Raw genomic sequence first — 23,601 nt, forward strand, 5'->3', positions numbered from 1 at the left:
GAAGTTGATGGAAACTAGCTGGTTTCACCACTGATCTCTCCCCTCATTTGCAAGACTTCTAATTAATAGCCCAGATACTATCTCCTGTCACTTCCAAAGCATCTAATAGTAGCCATACTGATTACTTCCCATCATTTTTGAGGTTTCTAATAGCAACTCCAAAACTAAATTTTAGAAGCCCTGAAAACGACAGGAGTTAGTCAGTCTTGGGGTAGCTAATAGCACACAGCAGAAACAGCAGTGTGTACTGAAGGAGTTTTGCTTATATTAAGTTTGGAAGCTCTGGTTAAGTATATTGGCTTTATATGGACCTGAGGCTATGCATCTAGAGCACACTGTCTCTCTCTTTTATAAGGACTTTAAGCATGATTCTTCACTGCCTCAAAGAGTCCTTAACACCTGTGCCAAGTGGCTGTATACTCCCCACCAAGATAGAGTGCCTGGGCTATATATCGAACGTATCCATTTCCCTGCAGGAAACTGAAACCACCCTACAAGAGCCAGCTGGGACGACCTTGGAGTTGCCTCATTCTTCTCATTCTCCTCTTCATGATGCTTCAAATTGTGGAGAAGCTACAATCTCCCAGGTAGGTTCCACATAAAACACAAGATGCTCCCCCCCTCAGAACTTTTTAGGGGTCAGCTTAAGGCAGGATCTGTCCAAATGCTGCCACAAAAACCACCAAAAAAAGTTACCTTCTTCAGTTCAATCCAAATTCTCAAGTCCATTCCTTTTAGCTGGGCCCAGGCCCCTTTGGGGTCACCTTTCAAGTACATCCCAGTGAATGGCAGGCAGCAACATTTGACAAAAAGGTGAAGCCTACACATTGAAGAATATGAATCTCACATTTGATCTAGGCATTTATACACATCCTTCTTTTCACCCTAAACACGCCAGAGATCCACCACTTCAGAGCAGACTCAATTAATCAAGTCTGTTCCGCACATGAGCCAAGGTGAACCGTGCTGCACTGCATGCAGTTGTATAAGTGGCAAAATGCAGGTCAGCACACAGAAAATGGTGGTGGTATGCTTTGAACTAAAGCACCTCCGAGGTATTTTAGTCCAAAAGTGTGCCGCCACCATTTTCTCAGCACTGACATGCATTTCACCACTTATACAACTGCACACATCAGTGCTGGGTGCTTTGCATGTGCACGTGTAAAAATGCCCCTGATTTTCAGAGCTACATGCTCACTCAAGAAACAGAAGTAAGGCATTTGGGCTTATTTGTCCAGTGCAAACTGCTTGAATTGCAAATACCAGGCACATGCAACAAACCAGTTGTAACAAGCTACAGACCAAGCATTTCACACAGATCTGAAGAAATCATGACTCTTCAAGCAATTTACAAAGAGAAAAAACCCATTAACTTATTCACCTGGCTCTTCTTACTGCTTCGCACATTTGAGCCATACACATTTCAGGATACACAGTGTCATGATATCCACACCCCCCAAATCACTCACAGCTTCTAAACACAGTAAGATTCTTCATATCACAGACATTTGGCATTTCCCCACTAGATTGTGACTAAAATCTAATCCCATATCATAGTAAACAATAGTCAGAGTGAGTCCATGAGGCCAGATGAGAAGAGAAAAGCTTGGGTAGCCTGATAAAGAATGTCTTACATTCCAAAGCTCATCTAACTCTATCCCAACTTTGTAGTTGATCTGATAAAAAATACCATTGAAAGAAATTCCTGCCTCTCACATAATTGCTCTGCCAACATGGCTACATCATTCCTAAACTACCACAAAGTTTAAGGGCAGAAGGGGATGATGAGATCATCAAGGCCAACTTCTTGTGCATCACAAGCCACGCAGGCTAGTTCTCAGGGCTATGGACAGACATTCAAAAAGCCTGAGACTAAATTGATTCAATTATTGCAGGTTAGTCTAACCTTCCTAGGTTGAACTGGTTTGCAAGTGCACAGACATTCCCTCTGGACTAAGGATATGCAGGCACAAGCCTGCAGTGGTTCAGGCTAGAAGCCAGGGGGCACTAGAGCATCCCTCCCTTCCCTGCTATGGTGCTGAGCGGGGGGGGCTGCCCAGGCCCCAGCACAACTTAGGGAGGGTTTAAACCAGTTTCTGATCACTTGAACCAGTTTGTGTGTAATGTCTGTCCCTAGCCCAGGAGTCTAAACAGTGCTACAGACAGAAAACAGGAGAAATGAAGGTTCCACCAGTGCCTTTGTTCATCCTGTAGTATCTAGGTAGAAGTCTTACTTGGAGGTTATGGAAGCTGGGAAGTCTGGATTGGTTTAGATCCCTCATCAGAGGATAGTAAATAGAGGTGGAAGTTTAACAGTTGTAGCTGAGAAATAACTGGAAGCTTGTCTATGGCTGTAAGATATTTCAAACAGGGGAGGTGACATATACTATGAATCTATACATGGGTTTGACAACTTGCAATGGGTTTCAGTAAGATTAGAGAGAACATTCTGGTATGTTCTTATAGAACACATATCCAAAAAAGGTCCCCACATTAACATTTTCCCTTCTACAGCAATTGCAGGTGTGATGAGAAACTCAAGAGACAAACTCTCCAGCAAACCATAGGCAATGAGACCTCATTCCAGCCTGAGAAGGGACCAAACTGCAACCAGACTCCCAACCTCCCGGCAAGTGATATCCCACAAAACAGTCAGAAGAAAGCTGTGTCCAACCTCGGATCAACTGAGAACATGCTACACATACTGAAACTGAGACAGGCTTTTGGCAAAACAAAACTACTGGACAAAAGCTTAGACAGCCAAGAAGGATTTTGGAAGAAACACCAAGAAGAAAATGGCAAGAAGCCATGGACCAGTCATGCATCCAAGAAAGTGAAATCCCAGCCCCTGGTATCCAAAAGGGCACCAAAGAGCGGTCATGCGGGTAGGACTGTGATTCCTCAAAGCAGAAAGCCCAGGACTACCCAAAAGGCTGCAGAGCCCTTCAGCAAGAAACCAGCATTTACAAACAGGGTTGCTGTAAATAAGCAAACTGCAAAGGCATCATCTGCACAAGCTAGGTCATTACAAGGCCAGCCCCTAACAACAAGCTCCCACAGCCTGGGAAAAGACAGTGCATTTACATTAGCTGCAATATCTATCCCCAAAACACCCAGGGTCTCAAAGACAAAGGAGCCACCTGAGACTGCACCATTAAGGATGGAGAGGGAATCATCCCCAAGCAAGATAGCAGCCCCTCAAGCAGGAGGAGCAGTTGAAGATATAAAGGGAGACAACTGGCAGACAGTGGGCAGCTCTCCTGATGAGGCAGCCTGCAAGCCCAAAACCCACATTGTTTTCCTGAAGGTACACAAGAGCGCCAGTAGCACTGTTATGAACATCCTGTTCCGCTTTGGCGAGACGCGCAACCTCACATTCGCCTTCCCATTCGATGGTGCCAGTCAGCTGTTTTATCCCCACTACTTCACGGCAGAGTTTGTAGAGGGATTTGTTGCTGGGCAAGCTTCTCAGTTTAACATCCTGTGCCATCACATGCGGTTCCTGCCGACAGAGGTAAGGAACAAATCTCCAAGAACTCAGTGAGAAAATAAGCAGGGAAAGAGGGAAGACAGTATTGAGATGTAGGCAGGACAGCTCTCTGGGCTGATGAAGATGAGCTGATCCATACTGAAACTAGAGATATGTCACTGTCCCCTGACACCTGCTGGCAGCTACTTCTCACACATCAGACCTGGAGAGCCTGCCTCATAGTGATCCAGGTTTGAGGCTATGTTCTGCTGCTGGGAGAGAGAGGTTTCAGATGCAAACAAGGCTGAAGTGATCAAGCTTAGCACCATTATTTGGTGCTGTTCAGGAAAGTTCAAGTAGTGCACCCACAACACAAGCCTACCATCCCAGCTGGCATCAACACCCACAGACAGGGAGAGCAAGCTGCCCCTCCCCATTTGGCATTGAGTCTTCCAGCTCAAGCCTGGCATGTCAGCAGAGCTATATGGGGAGACTTCCATTGCTGCTGTCCATTTTGTCACTGCTCTGTAAGCAAATACAGGACACTCCAGTTTCCACCACTGCCAGCACAAGCACAACCCTGGAACTGGGTATCAGCATATTCAGCAGTTGCTCAATAGGCCTTAAAACCCTTTTTCCAAAGCAGTCTAATCCCCAGCACCATATGGACAGGACTTGTTGTCTTTCTCTCAGTCTCCAATACACTACTGATTTCAAGTTAACCCTTCTGTAGAGATGGCAGTGTATACTACAGTGGAAGAGTAGGCTTCTCTCTCCTTTTTTCCACTCCTTTGAGTCTTCTTTCTTCCAATCCCACCTCCAGGTACAAAGAATGATGCCCAGCACCACCTTCTACTTTGCCATCCTGAGGAATCCCGTCCATCTCATGGAGTCATCCTTCACCTACTACAAAGGGACTTCTGCCTTCTTCCACGCCAAGAGCCTGGAGGAGTTCCTCCAGCAGCCATCCAGGTTCTACAAGGCTGGAGAATCTGACAGCCAATATGCTAAGAACCTCATGACTTTTGACTTCGGCTTCAATCACAATGGGGAGGCATCTGCCAAGCATGTGCAGCTCATGCTGCAAGCCATCAAGACAGCGTTCAACCTTATCCTGATCTCAGAGTACTTTGATGAGTCCATGGTGCTGCTAAAGGAGGCACTGTGCTGGGACCTGGACAGCATAGTCTCCTTCCCGCTCAATAGCAGAGATGGAAGCACCCGAGCACCCCTTCCAGACTTCACTGTGGAGAAGATAAAGAACTGGAACAAGCTGGACTGGGAAATCTACACACATTTCAACCAAACCTTCTGGGAAAAGATTGACCGAGACATAGGCCGGGAACGCATGGGCCAGGAAGTGAGAGCACTGCAGAAAAGACGGGAGCAGCTGGCGAGGACCTGCCTGCAAGAAGGAGATAGTGTAGCACCTGAAGAAATCAAGGACCAGTCCCTGCTGCCGCTACAGTATGGCCAAGCCAGAATCCTAGGCTATAACCTGAAGTCAGGGCTGGACAAGAAGACAGAACAGATGTGCCGGCGCCTCATAACTCCTGAGCTTCAGTACAGCAGGTCTCTGTATAGCAGACAGTTTCCTCAGAAAGCCCTGAAGGGCCACAAACCAGCTCCTCTGCCCAGAAAGCACAACAGGAGGACAGTATGAGGTAGGCAAAGCTTACGCACCTGCCAAGCCTGAGGCAACATAATACCTGCTCCCGGCCCCACCTTGCAAGTTCTCCACACTGGGTAGAACCAGACAGTGAAGCTCAGCACCCAAGAGATCCCTTATTTCCCACATTTGCGGGGAGTTACTTATCCTCATCATCACCAGGATAAGGAGAAACGAGCAGGTCACCAGCCTTGATGCAGCTGCCTTGTATGCTAAAAGACACCACTTCAACTTGCCTGATTAAATTCAAGGATGTAAAATCAGAGGCTATTTCATAAAATTTGGGCTCAAACATTTTTAAAAGGAAGTAATTCAGAACAGCAAGGACTGTAAGAGAGGGCAAGGTCTCCAAACCCACTGGTTTCAGGTTACGTGTACTTTATGAACTACCAGTATTCATTATTACTATATTACCTCTGAACCTAGAACTGGACTGGACCCTCACCATGTCTATACAGAACACACCACAGAACAGAGATAGTTTATGCTCCTAGGAGCTTACAACTTGTTAGGTGAGACACAGCAGGTGGATGCAGACATGGTTTAAGTCGCACAATGCTGGCATAGATTTCTGGCTCCATGGCTCCTGCTGAAGCCAACCTGTGATCCTGACCCATGCATCCTGCTCAGTGTGAATTAAACACACATCTGCATGAAAGCACCACATAGAGCCTTAATCTAACCTATGCAGGCCAAGTCAGAGGCCTTAACACAAGGGCGAGTAAAATATGGCCAACGGGCTGGATGTGGCCCTCCAGGCCGTTCTTTCCGACCCACAGGGCCCCTAAAAATTTAGAAAATAAATATTAATCTGCCCCTGGCTGCTTGTAATATGGCCCTTGATGGCTTGCCAAAACTCAGTAAGCAGCTCTCCACCCAAAATAATTGCCTGTCCCTGCCTTATCAGAATAACCCGTACCAATTGCATCGGAGTGAATGATGGATTTTCAGTTTTCTGGCCAAACTAAAAAATAAATAAATACCAGGGGATAAATTTTTGGGGGTTAAATCAAAGTAGATCTTTTTAATTATTGGCAAAATACACAAAAAAATTATTTTGGTCCCACCTGAAATTTTTTCTTTGCTATAGAACAAACTGCTTTGTTTTCATTTTAATTTCTTTAAAACTTTCTCTTTTTTCCCCCCTCGTTTTAAAAATCATAGAAAGTTAGGGTTGGAAAGGACCTCAGGAGGTCATCTAGTCCAGCCCCCTGCTCAAGGAAGGACCATCTCCAACTAGATCTTCCCAGCAAATGCTTTGTCTAGCTGGGTCTTAAAAACCTCCAAGGATGGAGATTCCCACAACCTCTCTGGGTAACCTGTTCCAGTGCTTTGCTAACTTCCTAGTAAGAATATTCTTCCTAATATCTAACCTAAGCTTCCATTGCTGCAACCTGAGATCATTGCTCCTTGTTCCGTCATCTACCACCACTGGGAACAATCTAGCTCCAACCTCTTTCGAACCCTCCTCCAGGTAGTTGAAGGCTCTTATTAAATCCCCTCTCAGTCTCTTCTTCTCTAAGCTAAATAAGCCCAGTTCCCTCAGTCTTTCCCCATAAGTCATGTTCCCCAGCCCCCTCACCTGCTCTGGACCCTATCCAATTCATCTACATCCTTTCAGTAGCAGGGAGCCCAAAACTGAACACAGTGCTCCAGATATGGCCTCAACAGTGTTGAATAGAAAGGAATAATCACTTCCCTTGACCTACTGGAAACACACCTACCAATGCAGCCCAGTATGCCATTAGCCTCCTTTGCAACAAGGGCACATTGCTGGCTCATATTAGGCTTATTGTGCACTGTAACCCCCAAGTCCTTTTCTGCAGAACCCCCAGCATGGTACTTTTCAGCCCCCAACATGGGTTTATTTTGTCCTAAATGCAGGACCTTGCACTTGTCCTTGTTGAACCTTATGAGATTTCTTTTGGCCCAATCCTCCAATTTGTCCAAGTCACTCTGAACCTAGCCCTACCTCCAGTATATCTACTACTCCCCCAAGTTTGGTGCCATCTGCAAACTTGCTGAAGGGTATAGGTTGTAGCCGTGTTGAACTAAGGACATAGGCAGACAAGGTTCTTTGGGTAAATCTGATATCTTTTATTAGATCAACTAAAACAGTTGGAAAATTTCTTCTTTGCAAGCTTTCAGGTACAAACACCCTTTATCAGGCTGAGGAAGCATCTGCAGTTGATCTGTGCTCTTCCTGGATGGAATAGCATAGAAGCCAGTATGCCTGTGAGGATGCCAGTCAGTGAAAATGCAAACTGAGGCAGTCAATGGGTGACAGACAGATGGCATGGGAAGGGGAAGGGGAATGTAGACCTGGTGATAAGACATATATCTGGTAAATAGTATAGAGGCTACCTGGTGTATCAGATGTTAGGCAGGTTATAACGTGTCATAAATCCAATGTCTATATTTAGTCCAAGATTTGTTGTATCCAGCAGGTTGATGAAGTGAAATTCATAAGCTTGTCTGTGAAAGGTGTTTTGTAAATTCACTTTGAGGAATTTACTTGCTGAGGGTGCACTCTAAGCCATCTTTCAGGTCGTTGATGAAGACACTGAACAAAACCAGTCCCAGGACTGACCCCTGGGGGACTCCACTATGATACCAGCTGCCAACTACACATTGAGCCATTGATTACTACCCTCTGAGCCCAATACTTCAGCCAGTTTTCTATCCACTCTACAGTCCGTTCATCCAGCCTGTGCTTCCTTTTGCTTGCCTGCAAAAATGTTGTGGGAGACAGTACCAAAAGCCTTGCTAAAATCAAGGTATATCATCACATCCACTGGTCTCCCCACCTCCACAGAGCCAGTCACCTCATCATAGGCAATCAGGCTGGTCAGGCATGACTTGCCCCTGGTGAATCCATGCTGCCTGTTCCTGATCACCTTCTTCTCCAAGTGCTAGAAATGGATTCCTTGAAGATCTGCTCTATGATTTTTCCAGGGACTCGGGCATGGCTGAGGATCCATTCCTTGAATCCTCTTTTCCCTTTCTTAAATATGGGCGTTAATGTTTGCCCTTTTCCAAACATCCAGGGCCTCTCCTGATTGGCGTGAGTTTTTAAAGATGATGGCCAGTGGCTCTGTGATCTCATCAGCCAACTCCCTCGGCACCCACGGAAGGGAGTCTCCAACTACCACCACGGTGGTTGTCTCAATCCTTCCCACCTCGGCGAGGCCTGGCCTGTCTTCCTCCACCAAGGGAGCATGCTCCTCCCTTTCTGTTGCCAGGACCATGTATTACCAGGGCTACGTATCTGTTCTCCAGACAAATTGCTGCAGGTGGAAGTGAAGCTTTCTGCTTGCTGCTAGAGGTCACAAGCTTCCGGCTTCCACCCTCCTGGGAGTCCATGTCCTCTCTTCTGTAGCGCTGCCTCTGGCAGCTCTTCCTCCGGCAGCTCTTCCTCCACAGTCCCAGAGGTCTCCTTCAGCATTGAATCGATGAACTCCTCATGGCAGAGGATGCTTTGGGGCCTCACCATCTCCCTCCAGTAGCTCTCTTACCAGTTCCCTGAGAGAGACCACCAGGAGGCACCGCTCACTGCAGGCACCTTTTGAAACACGTAGAAATATTGTTTAAAACAATAAAGAAAAAAAAAAACATTCCCACACTTCTATAACAAAAGTCTTTCATTTTAAAAATGGCAGATTCACTATTTTGCCATTTTCTTAAAAAGTTACCCCAACTTGAATTTATTGACTTCAACCCAAATTCACAAACAGGCCCACAATACCATTATTCAACTAATGTATTGTTTATTAGGAGTTGAAAAAATTCGTCCTGTGGTAATACCAATAGAAACAATCATGCTAGTATGACTGTGTATACCTTAGAGGCTGCACACACTTAACTCTATCAGATCCTCAGAGATTAAATCTGTATAAAACCATGAGGATACCACCTTTTAGACGAGCCAGTGCTTGATGAAATTTTAAATATCCTGATTTATGCTAAATACCCAAGCTCCTGTGGAAAGTGCAGCAAATGGTTATAAGCCAAGAGATAGACATTTGCTACATGCATATGTTAAAACAAGTTGTCACCATAATATATAGACAGTGGATGCCTTAGCCAGCTGACAGATGCCATTTTACTGGTATCCCTACTCAGTAGAGGACTGAAAATAATTATAGCTGGCAGTGCAAATCCATGCAGTAGACAGGCAGGGGACTTTCCAAGGTGTAAATGAAGCTATTACATTTTTTAACTTGATTTATAACTTTGAAAGTCTCCTGCCTGTCTGATGCTCCACACAAGCTACATTACATCTCACTTAGGAGAAAAACCTTTCCAGTGTGGTCTTTAAAAAGCAGCTTCTTGTTAATGCTTTAAAAAATATATTTATCACCCCAAATAGATTTACTTTTTTACATCATGACGTTTCCCCATAAGGCATCTTAAAAATGAAGAACCGTGTTCCTGAAAAACAATCAGCATTCTTTTTGCTCACTATGTGGACAGGTGTTGATTTTAGATACTGAGTTAGCACAAGTGCATTTGCTCAGCATAAGTGACTCCACCATACAGCTTCACGGATATATGAAAATGCCAGATAGTGGGTTAAAATACAAACTACAAGCTGTCCCAATAAACATTCTATATTGATGCACAGGCCACAATACAGTTGAAAGTTATAAATATCCCTCATCTTCTGCCAGAGAAATATAAAGAGAAAGAGTTATTAAAAAAAAAAAAAAACTTGAGAGAGAGAAAAGCCAACAACCGTGCAGCAAGCTTTCTGCACTGCACTCATGTCCCTCTTCCTTTCATCAGAAGATGGGGCTGGGCAAATTCATCTGGATAAAACAAAAAATGATCCGACCCTCAAGATCCTTTTTGCTATAGGCTTTTCAAAACATGGGATTTTCTCAACTTAGCTCCCATGCTTGCCAGTTTTGGGATGAGGTATTTCTGCTGCTAGAAAAGCAGCCAAAGAGTACTTAGCCAAAACTGGGGAAGTGCTGGAAATCTCAAGAGGATGCCCAGCCTCAAGCCTTTCAGCTCAGTTTCCAAACCAAAATAGTTCAGAAACATTTGGCTGATGATTTGCTTAGCTATACAATCTACTGAGATTTTGAAAGCTGTCCAAAGGGGCCCTGCTTGCTACCCAGTAGAGGACTTGTGTTTCCACAAGGATAAAAAACCTGAACAGGATTTCCCTGCTGTACTTTTCCTAAACAGACTCTGCATTGCACACATTGAAATCAGATTTGAACAGGTCCTGGCACCTTCCCAATAACCACTGGGCATCAGTTTGTTTGATGCACTGTCCTCTAGTCACTGGCAAGTCCATAAAGCTTCACAGTCCTTGCATATCAGAAACATATAATTGAACTAGGCACTTCACTGATTTCCACTAAGATATGGTTTAGTATAGTATCCCATCAGCCTTCATACCACTTACAAATAACACTACAATCCTATAGCCCATGACTGGAGACCATTACCAGAAGAGATTTTTTTTACATTGTACTTGGATTCAACACGGTGCGTGGCATTTTGTTCAAGATTGGAATAAAAGGGGTGATGATAGGTTCAGATTGGGTAGAGGCACAATTGTGTGCATGGATCCTGCTTCCAAGAAAGGCAAATCCCTCAGTGTTTAGAGCCCCCAATTCACAAATGAAATTTATCCACATCTCAATTATTTTTTCTCTAGTGCCCTTTTTTTTTGTTTCCATTCAGTGGGTTAACTAAAATAAATAGCAGCAAGGTCTGGTCCATTGAAAAAACCCTTGAATGCAAGAGCATGGACCCCACTCTAGTTCAGTGCTACAGCTACTTGACAGGACAACTAATAAGTTACTCAGCTACAATCATACCTTGGTGATCGTGGGTGAAGGTGTTTGCCTCTGAATAATCAGCAACTAGTTTGTTTATTCACCCAGTATGCACCAGCTAAGTTCTGCAGATAGTGCCACCACCACCCATGCCCAGCAACATATTTTCTTCCCCTAAAGAGCTTCCCTTGGCATGAAAAAAAAATGATACCATCCAGAAATTCTGCCAACAGGTGTATCATTCATAGCTGTACTTTTTTTTTTTTTCCTCTCAGTGATAGATTTCATTCATGAACTGCAGGCCTGTCCCTCCAAAGAAATGCACTCCCCTTATAGATCCCCTTGCACTGTAGCATACCATGCTAGCTGGGGCTAAGTTACAGGACCTTTGATCTGGTTTTGTACATTTCCCATAGGGCTTCATTCTAACCTTTGGGATCAACCCTGCCAGGTGATGAGCATGCTGGCCTCAAACCAGCAAGACACTTTAGCATGTGCTTAACTATTTATATGCAACCCTTCCCAAGAAAGGTTCAGGGCAGCTTACAATAAGCAGATAACATTGAAGACAGATACCTAAACAATATCCCAACTTAGTCTGGCTTGCTAATTGCCTGCCCAGGCTCCTACAAGATAGCCAGGCTCAGGACCCAGTGGGCCACAAGGGGGATAGAGACCCAGAGCTGAGGAGTGCCTACTGAGAACAACCTCCAACCTGATTTCACCAAGCAAACTTAGCCAACGGGGTATTTGCAAGAGGTAGCTCTTAGTTAACTTTAGGGATTAAGACAGAGCATAAGAGAAAAGGTAGTCCCATAATTATGTAGGAGCCAGGCTGTTTAAGGCTTTATAGGTCAAAACCAGCTCTTTGAATTGTGTCTGAAAGTGCATCCTGTCTAAGTTAAATCACATGTTTTAACAATGTATGCGAAGGTAATGCTGGTTAGGAATTTTCCAATAAAATGTAGTTTCTGCAAAATCCAACTCTTCTGCAGAAATATTTTGATTTTGCTAATTTTTTTTTCAATTTTCCTTGTAAGAATATAAACAAAACAGTTTCTTTCATGTCTGTTCAATGTTAAGTGGCATTTGCCAATGGTATTGCATTAAGTCGCAGAAGCTGCAGTTTGAACGTTTCATGCCTTCACTTTCTTGCATGGGCTAGGCACTTTGGCTAGCTGACAACACCCATACAGCACTGTGATCTACCCACAGACTGAGTTCTGTGCTACACAATGGGACTCGCATAATAACTGTATAATATGAAGATATGTTCTGGCCCGGGAGTCTGGCAGACAAGTAGAGAACAAGGCAGCATACCCTTGAAGAGCACCACTGGGAAATCTATGTCAGCGTTGAACTCATGGGATTGAAATGGTTTTATTCAGAACAGCCAAAAATATTGCTTCAATCAATGAATGAAATATTTCAACATTTCTAAATAGAATTTTCATTCAATGAGAAACTGATGTTTCGACCCCTCCCTCTCTCCCTCCTCCAATTTGGGAAGAAAAACAATTCATAAAAATATCACAAGTGCTCATGAAATTCTGACTTCAGTTCACTCTCAGCTCTGCTGAAGTAACGTGTGTAGCTAGGTGGGGTCTGGAACAATAAGCATCTCAGAATAAAGCCCATGGCAATACATTTATATTGAGTGAAAGACACCTGAATACTGACATATGCAGAATCCAAGAACTAGAATGTTTTAAAAGGGATACAAGTTACTTAATTTCTAAGTGTGACTTGCTGTTTGTTGGCACAACAGACCCCTTGTTCACCTGTAGGAGGGGAAGAGGGCCTGTTTTTAACTCAGTGATTTTAAAATATGCCAGATAGCATCAGTCACATGCACACAAGACTGTCCATGTTAGCCCTAATCACATCAACACCCATACCTCAAACTCAGTGTTGCAAAGATGTCTGATGTGGCAGTCTGCTACACACCCCCTTCCCACAGTGACTATGCCACTTCCATGCCCCACCTCATCCACCCACTCCCACTGCGCAACCACTAACTCCCAAAATGAAGCCAGGCAGTTGCATTTTCGCAATGCTAAGCACATGTCCAGTGCCACTCCTAGGCTCTCCATCCTGGATGATCTTATTAGCATGCACTTGAGTGCCCCTTAGGCAGCTGCATTGCTTCCTTTTTGAGATGTGGCCTATGTTGACTCTGGATTTAGGACCCAGAGGCTTATTCCATCCTCAGACCGAGCATGACCTTTCCATTCGACAATAGGCAAATTTATTGATACACAGTGATAACAGAAAAGAAGCAATACAAACAATCAAGCAATTCTATATATGTACCAAAGCCTAGGGCTGTCATCAGAGTCAAAGTGCAGCTGGCCAGGACACAGGCTCCACTCTGAGGCTCTCTCTGAGCCTGGAGGTGAGATGCGAAGGCCCACCCCCCACCCCCCAAGGGGATGGATGAGACAGGCTAGCGATATGCCCTCTGTCCATGGTGGCCTCGGGGACACTTCCTGCGGGATGGGGAGGGACCCAGGTGGAGAATGAAAAGGAGGGATATGAGAGTAATAAAGGGTCGCTCCCTGTCTCTGCTTTCGTATTCTCCTTCCCTCCTGATGACTTCATCCATGGCTATCGCTGGTTGGTTGTCTCTGTGGTCACACATCCACATAGCTTATCACATGCACACAGTAATTTGGTCTTTCCAGGCCTTCTCCTAATTTGGTCTATTCCCCCAAAACCAGGACTCAGGCCCCCCTGCTCTGGGGCCTTGTTGCTAGTGTCACTTTATCTTGTGTTATGGGACAGTATGGTATATGCTCCCAGTTCCCAGACTGTTTTCTGGACTCCATGTCCTTGTTGTGTTAGATAACCTGTCTGCCTTGAAGGCTGTGATCTCGTATTATGGCATACCCCCTTAATTCTCAGGCTGTGTCTCCATCCATTGGCCTTGCTGTGTTAGACAGCCTGTCTGTCTCCAGGGCTGCGAGACACTTTGTGTGTGAGACCCAAGCTCTTTATAAATCAATTAACCCCTGCTGCCCATCTTGAATCATTCTAAATACACATATCAATACCTATAACCAATTTGCATAAAAGCAAACCTTTAAATACCGTTTAAGCCAACAGCCTACAAGGAGCAGCTTTGCCTCAGGGCTCCTGGGCACAGCACAGAGGCTGCTGCAGACATCTTTTGTGAGTCACATACCTCATATGTACCTCAACATCCAGCTACATTTGAGGCTTAGTTGAGCTAAGTGTTTTTTTCAGTATCTCTTGTCAGAAGGGAAATCAACACAGAAGAACTAGTCTTACAACTTGTCAAATCCAGCGTGCCTCAGACACAAAGGAGCCGTGGATATTTTGGTACAGTCTGTTTTACTGCAAACTGTGATTCATTAATAAATCGAATGTGGCAATCTGGTTACAAGAAATGATAACATCATCCTCTCTTTTCAAGTGACCAACTGCTGCCAATACATACCAAGTTACATAAGCAAAGATTGGATTTTTGTTTTTCTTTGACACAATGTCAAAGGAGGAATGACCACAGGCCAATGAGTAAACCAATTTATCCCTAATTTATAGAAAAATACAAGCTTATGAGCAGCTATACAATGTGAAATGTTTGCTTCCAAGAGGGCAGTTTTGGACTCAATTCCTATAGATATTAGCAACTTAGAACAAGAGTTTTAATAAAAATCAGAATTTTCACTTTGGAAAAATACGTAACTATTACATAGTTCATGATGGTCATTCCATTGTGCCAATTTTTGACAGAGGGAGTAACAAGCCACTGGAAACGCTTACCAAGGAAATGGCAGAGTCATCCATATGTGGAATCTTTTAATCAAGCTTGACTGTCTATTAGAAAGACATCTCTTCTCGTTCAACACCAAATTATTGAGCTTGATAAGAAAACATGGGTGAAATTCTATGGCCTAATGTGACCTCTTGCATCACACGGAGTATCATAGTTGCTCCTCCTACTTTTGAAATCTATGAATCTTTGAATTCTTTCTTTGAGGAGTTCTCTTGCCCTGTGTTAACAAAAAATTTCATTTTCTGTGAAGTCATTTTAAATTTTTATCTGATCCTTACCTGACTAGTTCCTGATCAGTGTAATCATTTCACTGTCCATTATTTCACATTGTGAATTAATTTATTGATGTTCTTGATCATCTCAACGGCACTTGAGACATTCTGTACTTACCAGCTAGTTGGGGAGTTGGTGTTTAAAGCAACCTAGGGGAGTTAGACACATCTTTGATTAAAAATGGTGTATACCTTACAGTCCTCTGAAAAATATCATCTTGGGATTTAATATGTCTTGCAAGTAACCATTACCTGGGCAGGGGTCCTTGCCAAGGCAACAGGAGAAAGGAACAGAAAAGCAATGGGCACAAGACAGTAGGTCCCACATCATTATTCAGTGCCCAGTGCCATCTTTCAGCCCCCAGCAATACAGACTGATGTGGGAGTTTCGTGGTGCTGAGGGCTTCGAGCATCCCCTCAAACATCAGGGTGGGTTCCCTCCTTTGGAAGCCACTGAGATATCCGTTTCATAGAATTATAGAAGTAGGGTCGGAAGGGACCTTGTAGATCTTCAAGTCCAACCCCCTGCCTCAGCAGGAAGAAAACTGGGCTCAAATGATCCCAAGCCAGGTAGCCATTGAGCCACTTCTTAAAGACCCCCAGGGTAGGAGCCAGCACCACTTCCCTTGGAAGTTGGTTCCAGATCCTGGCCGCCCCAACTGTGAAGTAGTTCCTACAGATGTCTAATCTAAACCTACTCTCCAACAACTTGTGGCCATTATTCCTTGTTATCCCAGGGGACGCTAGGGGAAACAAGGTCTCCCCCAAAACCTTCTGGTCCCCCCTAGTGAGTTTATAGATGGTCACCAGGTCCCCCCTCAGCCTTCTCTTGTGAAGGCTGAACAGGTTCAGGTCCCGTAGCCTCTCAGTGTAGGGTTTGCCCTGCTGTCCCCAGATCATGTGGGTGGCCCTCCTCTGGACCCTCTCAATGTTGTCCACATCCCTCTTGAAGTGGGGTGCCCAGAACTGGACACAGTACTCCATCTGTGGCCTGACCAGTGTCGCGTAGAGGGGGAGGATCACCTCCTTGGCCCTACTTGAGATGCACCTGTGGACGCACAATAGGGTCCGGTTAGCCCTGCCAACCATGACCTCGCATTGTCGGCCCATGTTCATTTTGGAGTCAATAATGACTCCAAATCCCTTTCTGCCTCCGTGCTCTCAAGAAGGGAGTTTCCCCATCTTATAAGTGTGCTGCTGGTTACTGCTGCCCAAGTGCAGCACCCTGCACTTGTCCGTATTGAAACGCATCCTGTTTTTGTTAGCCCACCCCTGCAACCTATCCAGGTCTTTCTGCAGTCTTTCCCTCCCTGTTTGCTGGAGAAGACAGACTGTGGTAGTTTTCTTAATTCCATTTCATCTTGCCTGATTATTTTTCAGCTCCATCAGGTCAAGCAGAGGTGGTTGGGTCAGTAAACAGCCCCCAAACTGTCACTTGGCTGAGAGGGAAGGATCTTTTTGTGAGGCACTACTAGGGTGAATGAGGTCCAGGGGATCCTTCAGCCTCTACCACTGAATAGTTTCCCCCTCCATTTTTTTTTCTTCTTTCCAGTCCAACATTAAAGCTTCTGGTACTAGCAGTGCATGCACAAAGGCTGAGCCATCACATGTGGGCACAGTGCTGAGATGACTGGCACCAGCAGCCAAGACTAACTCTTAAGGAACAGGGCAAGGAGCAGGAAGGCCTGCGTGCACTGAGGGGAGTGGAGGGAAGAGCAGGTTGGCACCGGCTCCCAGCCCACATGAGGGAGACGGGCTGGTCCACACAGGCTGGAGCAAGGACAAGGCATTTGGCAGCTGAGGACCTGCATGGAGGAGAAGAAATGCTCTGTTCATGGAGTGCGGTACTCTGGGCCTGTGCCCAAGACACTGCTGCTGTCCACGTCCAAGAGGCCTAGGCTTGTGTCCTTGATGGCAGCATGTCCTACTGCCCATTCCCTCCCAGCTAGCACAGCTAAGCCACCAAGGACCACTTCTAGCAAATCACTAGCATGTGGCCACGTGGGGCTATGCATTTTGAGGCAGTGGAGAGGAAAGGCCTGGGTGCCCTCTCCCCAACCTGTGAGTGGGGCAGGAGATGGGCGGGGCAGCAAAAATAACCTCAGTCACTCAGCTCTTGGGCGTGCTCGCTGCCGCTCTTCTTGGCTGCTTTCTCCTATCTGTTTGACCACAGCTGCAGGCACAGATACTGCCTTCACCTTGGGGGTCTTGTATTTGCTTCTCTGGTTGTAAAGCAGATTTTTCTGGAAGAGCCTTGGGATGTTCCCCTGGAACAGGAGCAGGGCTATAAGCATCCCTGAAAACAATAGGGAGATTAAGCTGCTAACTTTTAACTGCTATTTTATTTCAAACATTTCTTCTTCCCACGCCCAGCATCTAACATACTCCACTTAGTACTTCTCCTTCTGGGGCCTGATGGCACCCCGCATCCAAATGCCATAGCGCTGCCAAAATGAGGGAAATAAAAGGTAGCCAAAACTATCGGAAGCCCCAGCCAATAGTGCGTAGTTGAGCTAGAATATGGCTTTAACAGAGATGCACCCCAGCACATTGAATCAGTGAGGCTTGTACCTGAATGGTCAAATAGTACCAATTTCCTTTTAACAGTGCTACTTGGTGCCCTTCCTGGTTCTTTAACCTGCAGCCTGCAAACAGAAAGCAACAGATGCAGTGCGGCCTTCCTGAATCAACAGGCAATGTCCACTGATGATAATGCAGAGGAGTAATCACTACCTCATTTCTAACCCTGTCACCTCTCCCGACTATTTTAGTCTTATTTGCTCCTTGCCCAGCAAAAAAATGTCTCCCCTCAGCTGAGGTCTGATAGGCAGCACTTCTGTAGACTACTGGGGATATGGCAAAGTTATGGCCAAGTTGATATGGAGAAGAGCTGGGAAAGACAATGAGCTTCTGCCCTCGAGCTTGCCAATAACAAGAACAGCCAGGCTCTACAATCAATAAAAACTTAAAGATTTGCTTACCACAAGGAGACAGCAGTTTCTCTGCTCAACTTTTTTTATTGCCTTCCATGCAAGCTCACTAACATTGCTAATATGCTGAGAGTCTCTCCCCCCCTTCCCCCCACCCCACAAGTCAGACCCATTCTCTAGTCTGTGCCCCAGTAGAGCCAGGCAGCCATAGCTCCTGTCCGTACAGCATCTTCACTCACCTGTGAGGGGCCCAAGCCAGTAAACCTGGATGTACTCTTGCAAGGTGTTCCCAGAGCAGTGAAAGGTAACAGCTGTGGCGAGGGCAGGGTTGTAAAAGGCTCCTGTGGAAAGCCCAGCTGTGGAAGAACAGTACAAAGAGTTGCATTCAGGTTGATTAAAAACATACAATAGAAGACATTCAGCAGCAGGTAGGATCAGGGAAGTTCTGTTTCTATGTAGGCCTGGAAAGGAAGCACCTCTTCTTGCCTCCCATTCAATGACCTTTCTGAAAGCATTCTGCAGAGGTAGAATTAGGTCAACCTAACTCCACCCCACAGTCCTACCTCCCCACATAACCTCCATGTCAAGTAAATGCAAGCTCCCTCCCAGCCTCAAAGGTAGATGGGGCTACACCACCATCAAAGCAGGTCACTCAAGAACCCTAGCAGCAGCAGACACCTTAAACCACAACCATGTGTTTTACTGTGGGATGAAGTGCAGAACATGAGCCATTTGCAATGGAAAGTGAGGGCGCACCATGTGTTCATATTAGTGGGGCGTGTTTTATTTGTTCCCATACAGAGCATGTACAATGTAATTGGCCTAAACAGGTCAGAGTGTGAAGGGGCGACTTGATACACAAGTGTGTACATGGAGAGGAGAGTTCTGCCAGAAGACCACTTCCTAACCAAGCAAGGAACGGCAGAAGAAATACCAGTGCCTGGCAGCTGAACTTAGATCAATCAGGTTAGAAATAAGGAGCTGTCTTTTTTCAAAGCAGCTGGAACAGCTTTCCCTAGGGACATAGTAGATGCCCCTCATATGCTGTCTCTAACAAGGTACACTCTTCCCCCACAGAAGAGTGGGCTATGCTGGAACCCTCCAGCCTGTACCAAGGGAGTGGAGGAGAGAGTCAGATGAGAGGTCTGGCAGAGGCCAGATGGTCAGACTGCAGCAGTCCCTCCTGGTTTTAAAAGTGGATGCATCTCCAAAGTCCTGGATGCCATATTTCCTGGAGACATACGGCATTCAGGAAACTGACTGCAACAGTCTTGGATGCAAGGTGATGGCAATGCAAGAACAATGTTAGCTTGTCTGGAGGGAAAGGAGGAAGGAAAAGGGAGAGGTCCTAACTGAGGGTGGTTGTGCTTTCCAAGGCTTGTTGTTTTGAGTGCAAGCATAAATTTGAATTTCCTGGCTTTCAAAACATTCCTATTTGAATGAATATGCAAATGAATAAATTATAGGGGAGAAATCATCATTATAACCTCAAGTCCACCTTAAAGTTTGGTAGCACCTTAAAATTTGTTTTAGCTTTCCAGCTGCTTGTCCATACCACAACTGATGGCCAGTAAAACCCTGACTTGCAAGTCCTATAGTGGCTGGGGTCTTCTTTAAAAGCTTAGCTGGTCGTTCCTAGTAGCTCTCATTTTTTGAGTAGGCAAAAACTGAAGTGAACTTCACCTTAGCTTGGCTTCCTCCAACAGCTTCCACCTTTCACTAATCAAACCCTTCTTGCTGTGGGCTGGGGTTCTCTGTGAAAAGCTGCGAAGCTCAGAGGGAATGGAGCGTTCTGTGTTAAGACAAAAGGCCACAGATTCAATTCTCTGCTCCAGCCCAGATTTCCTGTGGGATTGATCACCAAATTGTATCCTCCTTTGACATTCTGGGACAAGTCACTTAAGTTTTGTGCCTCAGTTCTCTCTCTCTAAAATGGACATAATTAGTACTGACCCGCCTCAAAGTGGCAGTGCCAATAGGATGCTCAGAGACTACAGCAGTTAGGTGTTATAGAAGAATATGATGATAGATGAATACACATTTTATTAAGTGTTGCACTCTGTTCTTCTAGACTGCAGGGAGCTTCTCATATGCATACTGGACAGTGCCTTCCACAGAGATTTCTGGGGTTCCAGCAACGCCAGTTTTCACATAGAACAGCCCACCTAAGACACTCTTGAATAAAAACATTTAATTGTGGCTAATTGGGTGGTAATGTTGCCATGTGAGCAAACTAGCTGAAAAGACCAATGATGAAGCAAACTTAGCTGTTCAGCTAAACATAGTTAAACTCAAGGCTCTCGAGATGACCAGGTGACTCATCACTGCAGCTGAATGAGGCTGTTTCCAGTCTAGTCTATACATAAGTGTTATGGAATAATCTAGGAAGACACTCACCTGTGTAAGCCAGAACAGTCACCAGCAGGGCCACAATGGGGACTCTGTACAGCACATGGCTGTGCTGGAACTTGAGTGCCACAAGGTGGAAAAAGAAAGAGCACCCGCCTTCCACATAGATGCCTTGGGACAAAGAGGTCTGGATGGAGGAACTGCAGTCAAAAGCCATCAGATTCTGAATGAGGTGCAAATCCGTCAGCTCCCAGGACCAGAAAAGCTTAGTGAAAATCCTACCTGCCTCCATGCCTGCAAACTGAGCCAAAATTTTCACAGTGGTAGCCACGAAGGAAGACTCCATGATCAGGAATTCTTGGAGAGAGACCATGGGATTTCCAGAAGCCCCACCAAAAGAGAAACCATGAACCAAAAAGAGAAGGAAGAGGAGGGTTAGCGTCACATCAGGGCCAAATCCACCACCCCATGGACCAAGCTCCACCAGCATCCTCAGTTCAAGGCAGCAAGTGCACAACTGTAATGAGCTGGCCAGTTCTTCGGCAAGACAGCGATACACTCCAAGAGGTATAAATCTCTTGGAAATCTGTCTGACCACCTCGCAAATGGCCACTATTGAGACAAAGAAGGCAAAGGAAACATTCAGGCCAGCCATAGCAAGAGAGATGGATTTAGCAGAAGGAGCTGCCTTGACTGAGAAAAGCAGGTTAACCTTTAATGACTCTTCTTTATAAACACACTCAAAAGTGAACGTGGCACAACGCAATAGGCATTGAGTCCGAAAGGCTAAGGGGGGGGGGGGGGGGAAGGGAGTGGGAAAATACAGCTGTGCAAAGCCAAGATTGCTAATAGCAAGAGCCTCTACAGCATCAGCTGCAGGGAATGTTAGTCTGTTCCTCCTTCCTCACACCATCAGCCTACTTGCCCAAGGTGCCTTCCCACTTGATCAGAAGATGCAAGACACCAGAACCTCAGGTGAAACACAGCAACCTCTCCTTCTCCTGTGGAAAGCACCAGCACATACTGCCTGGACTCTACCTACACTTTTGCTTAACCAGCTGACAATTTCAATTCCAGCAAGTAGGCTCAGAAGCTAAAAGCAGCAGTCTTGGGGAATCCCCGCTCCTGATGCCAAGGTTCATATCTGTGCGTGTGTGGGGATATCCTTCAACTGGTTTGCTTTCATGTGCACTGGGCCCCTACCAGCAGTGCATAGATCTGCTTACTGGGGTAGTTCAATAGCAAGATACTAGGCATGATGAAGGGCTGAACCTGGACATCTCTCTTTAGACCAGTGCTAAGTATTGGTTATTGTACACTATCTTTTCTAGACTGTTAATCAGCAGGGAGCTCCCTGTAAAAACTGCTTTATAGAAAAGGAAGAAAAGGTGCTTACATGACTAGACACACAAGCCTGAACTTAGTTATGATGGGAAGGCAGGGACCTGTAACTTTAAGAAACTCTGGCATAAGCCATAGGAACTGGTTATATATTATACAGAGACACGTGTTGCACCATGCCAACTACTTCAAATTCATGCACTGAATAAAGCAAGCTTCCCCAGTTCTAAGTGATTACTGAAATCATAGGGTGCATCCACACATGCAAGCACATGTGCTTGCAGCAAGTCAAATAGAAGCGGTGCAAATTTGAGCCGGGGCTTTTTGCTTCGGTACATGTGCTAGGACATGCACTTTGCTGTGGAGCAAATTGTGCCACTTGGGGCAAAATAACCCTGCTTGGCTCTTCCCAGATCTGCAGCCAGGGGGAGCTAGAGCTCAGGGCCACCACCTGTGCTGTCCCCTGCAGTATAAAAAGCTGCCCTGCCCTGGACCCTCTGTACAAAAAGCTGCCCTGGCAAGCAGCTCAGGGCTACTTGCTCTCAGGAGCTTCTGGGGCCCAGCCACTTGGTACCTGGGGACACTACCCTTTGTGCCAGCCAAACTACTGCAGCAGCATCCCAAATGCATTTTTAAAAATACCCCAAAATCCATGTTTTTCCACAATTAAAACAAAAGATTACTCTATACATACACACACACACACACACACATATCTAGAGAGACAGAGAGAGAGAGAGAGAGAGAGAGAGAAAGAGAGAGAGAGAGAGCAGTTGGGCAATGCTTTATTGGTATATTTACGTTAACGCAATGCGGAAGCCTACCAGTGTCTCTATCATCATGATAAAATAACTTCTAAATACCTATATGTGTTGATGTGTACTTTTGCTTTTCATATACACATGATGGGTGTATGATGGGGGGGATGTGGCCACAGCCGCCCCCCACCCCGGGTCCCAGCTCCCCCTGGAGGGCCACAGCCCTCTGTCCAGGTCTCATAACTTACCTTTAGCAGCAGCAGTGAGTGGGGCGCTCTGAGCCATGGCAACAGGACCCAGCATGACACATAGGGACCGCATGCCAGGACCTGTGGCCTTTCTACCACCCGGCAGGGCCAGGCCACAGTGACAGGACCCGGAGCAGGACACGGGGACTGCATGCCAGGCCCAGCTGGGTCCTGGGGCGCCTCTGCCACCCAGCTGGGCTGGGCCATGGTGGCAGGACTCAGTGCAGCATGCAGGGACTGCACGCCAGACCCAGTCAGGTCTTGCCACCCTTGGGGCCCCTCTGCCACCTGGCTGGACCGTTCCCATGGCAGCAGGACCCGGCGCGCACACCATGCCCAGATGGGTCATGCCACACCAGGTCCTGCCACCAAGAGCCTGGCATGGCCAGGCAACAGAGGGGCCCCAGGGCCAGCAGGACCCAGCTAGGTGTGGTGCAGAGTCCCCACATGCCACACCGTGTCCTGCCTCTGCCCTGCTGTGCCTGGATATCCAGGGGTCTAATTTTCTCCCCGCAGGGAACATTTTTTTTGTTCGCGCACATGCCTCTTGCCCCACCTCAAAGGGGTTTGAGCTGGGGCAAGAGGCACGTGCGCGCTTGTCTGGATGTGCCCATATTGAATAAAACAGAATGTACACCAATTAAAAAGCATGGAGCAGTTACATGCCTCTTGAGACCACAGAAATACTGATCAATTGGAGAAGGCTTAAACTAGAGATGACCAACCTGCAGCACATGCCACAAGTGCCATGGGCAACCTCTGCATGTGACACCAGGCAGATCGGAGGTGGAGCAGGGAACACAGTGGCAGATAGGGCAGGAAGCAGAAAGAAAGAAAAGCAGAACAGGAAGGGAGCACAGGGCAAAGCAGCAGATTGGGCACAGGACTGGAGTGACACATAGGGAGGGCCCAGAGCTTAATTTGTGGCACTCCTACCTATAAGGTTGGCCTCTAATGGTTTAAACAGTGCTCCT

At 46.1% G+C, this 23,601-nt stretch overlaps 2 protein-coding genes across 2 annotated transcripts; one reads left to right on the top strand and one right to left on the bottom strand.

The window, feature by feature from the left end:
* Positions 1 to 3,160: 3,160 nt before the first annotated feature.
* LOC102559709 (galactose-3-O-sulfotransferase 2) lies at positions 3,161 to 5,251 on the top strand. Its single transcript, XM_019499822.2, has 2 exons — positions 3,161 to 3,514; positions 4,293 to 5,251. The coding sequence occupies exons 1-2, from the start codon at positions 3,161 to 3,163 to the stop codon at positions 5,130 to 5,132; spliced, it is 1,194 nt and encodes a 397-aa protein (XP_019355367.2). The 3' UTR covers positions 5,133 to 5,251.
* A 6,750-nt stretch (positions 5,252 to 12,001) lies between these two features.
* On the bottom strand, positions 12,002 to 21,080 carry LOC102576226 (aquaporin-12). Its single transcript, XM_006267045.3, has 3 exons — positions 20,329 to 21,080; positions 18,171 to 18,287; positions 12,002 to 17,297 (listed from the first exon to the last, which is right to left on the bottom strand). The coding sequence occupies exons 1-3, from the start codon at positions 20,933 to 20,935 to the stop codon at positions 17,107 to 17,109; spliced, it is 915 nt and encodes a 304-aa protein (XP_006267107.1). The 5' UTR covers positions 20,936 to 21,080; the 3' UTR covers positions 12,002 to 17,106.
* Between the last annotated feature and the right edge of the window lie 2,521 nt (positions 21,081 to 23,601).

This window comes from Alligator mississippiensis, chromosome 7 (assembly GCF_030867095.1).
Source record: "Alligator mississippiensis isolate rAllMis1 chromosome 7, rAllMis1, whole genome shotgun sequence".
In the NCBI taxonomy this organism is placed as follows: domain Eukaryota; kingdom Metazoa; phylum Chordata; order Crocodylia; family Alligatoridae; genus Alligator; species Alligator mississippiensis.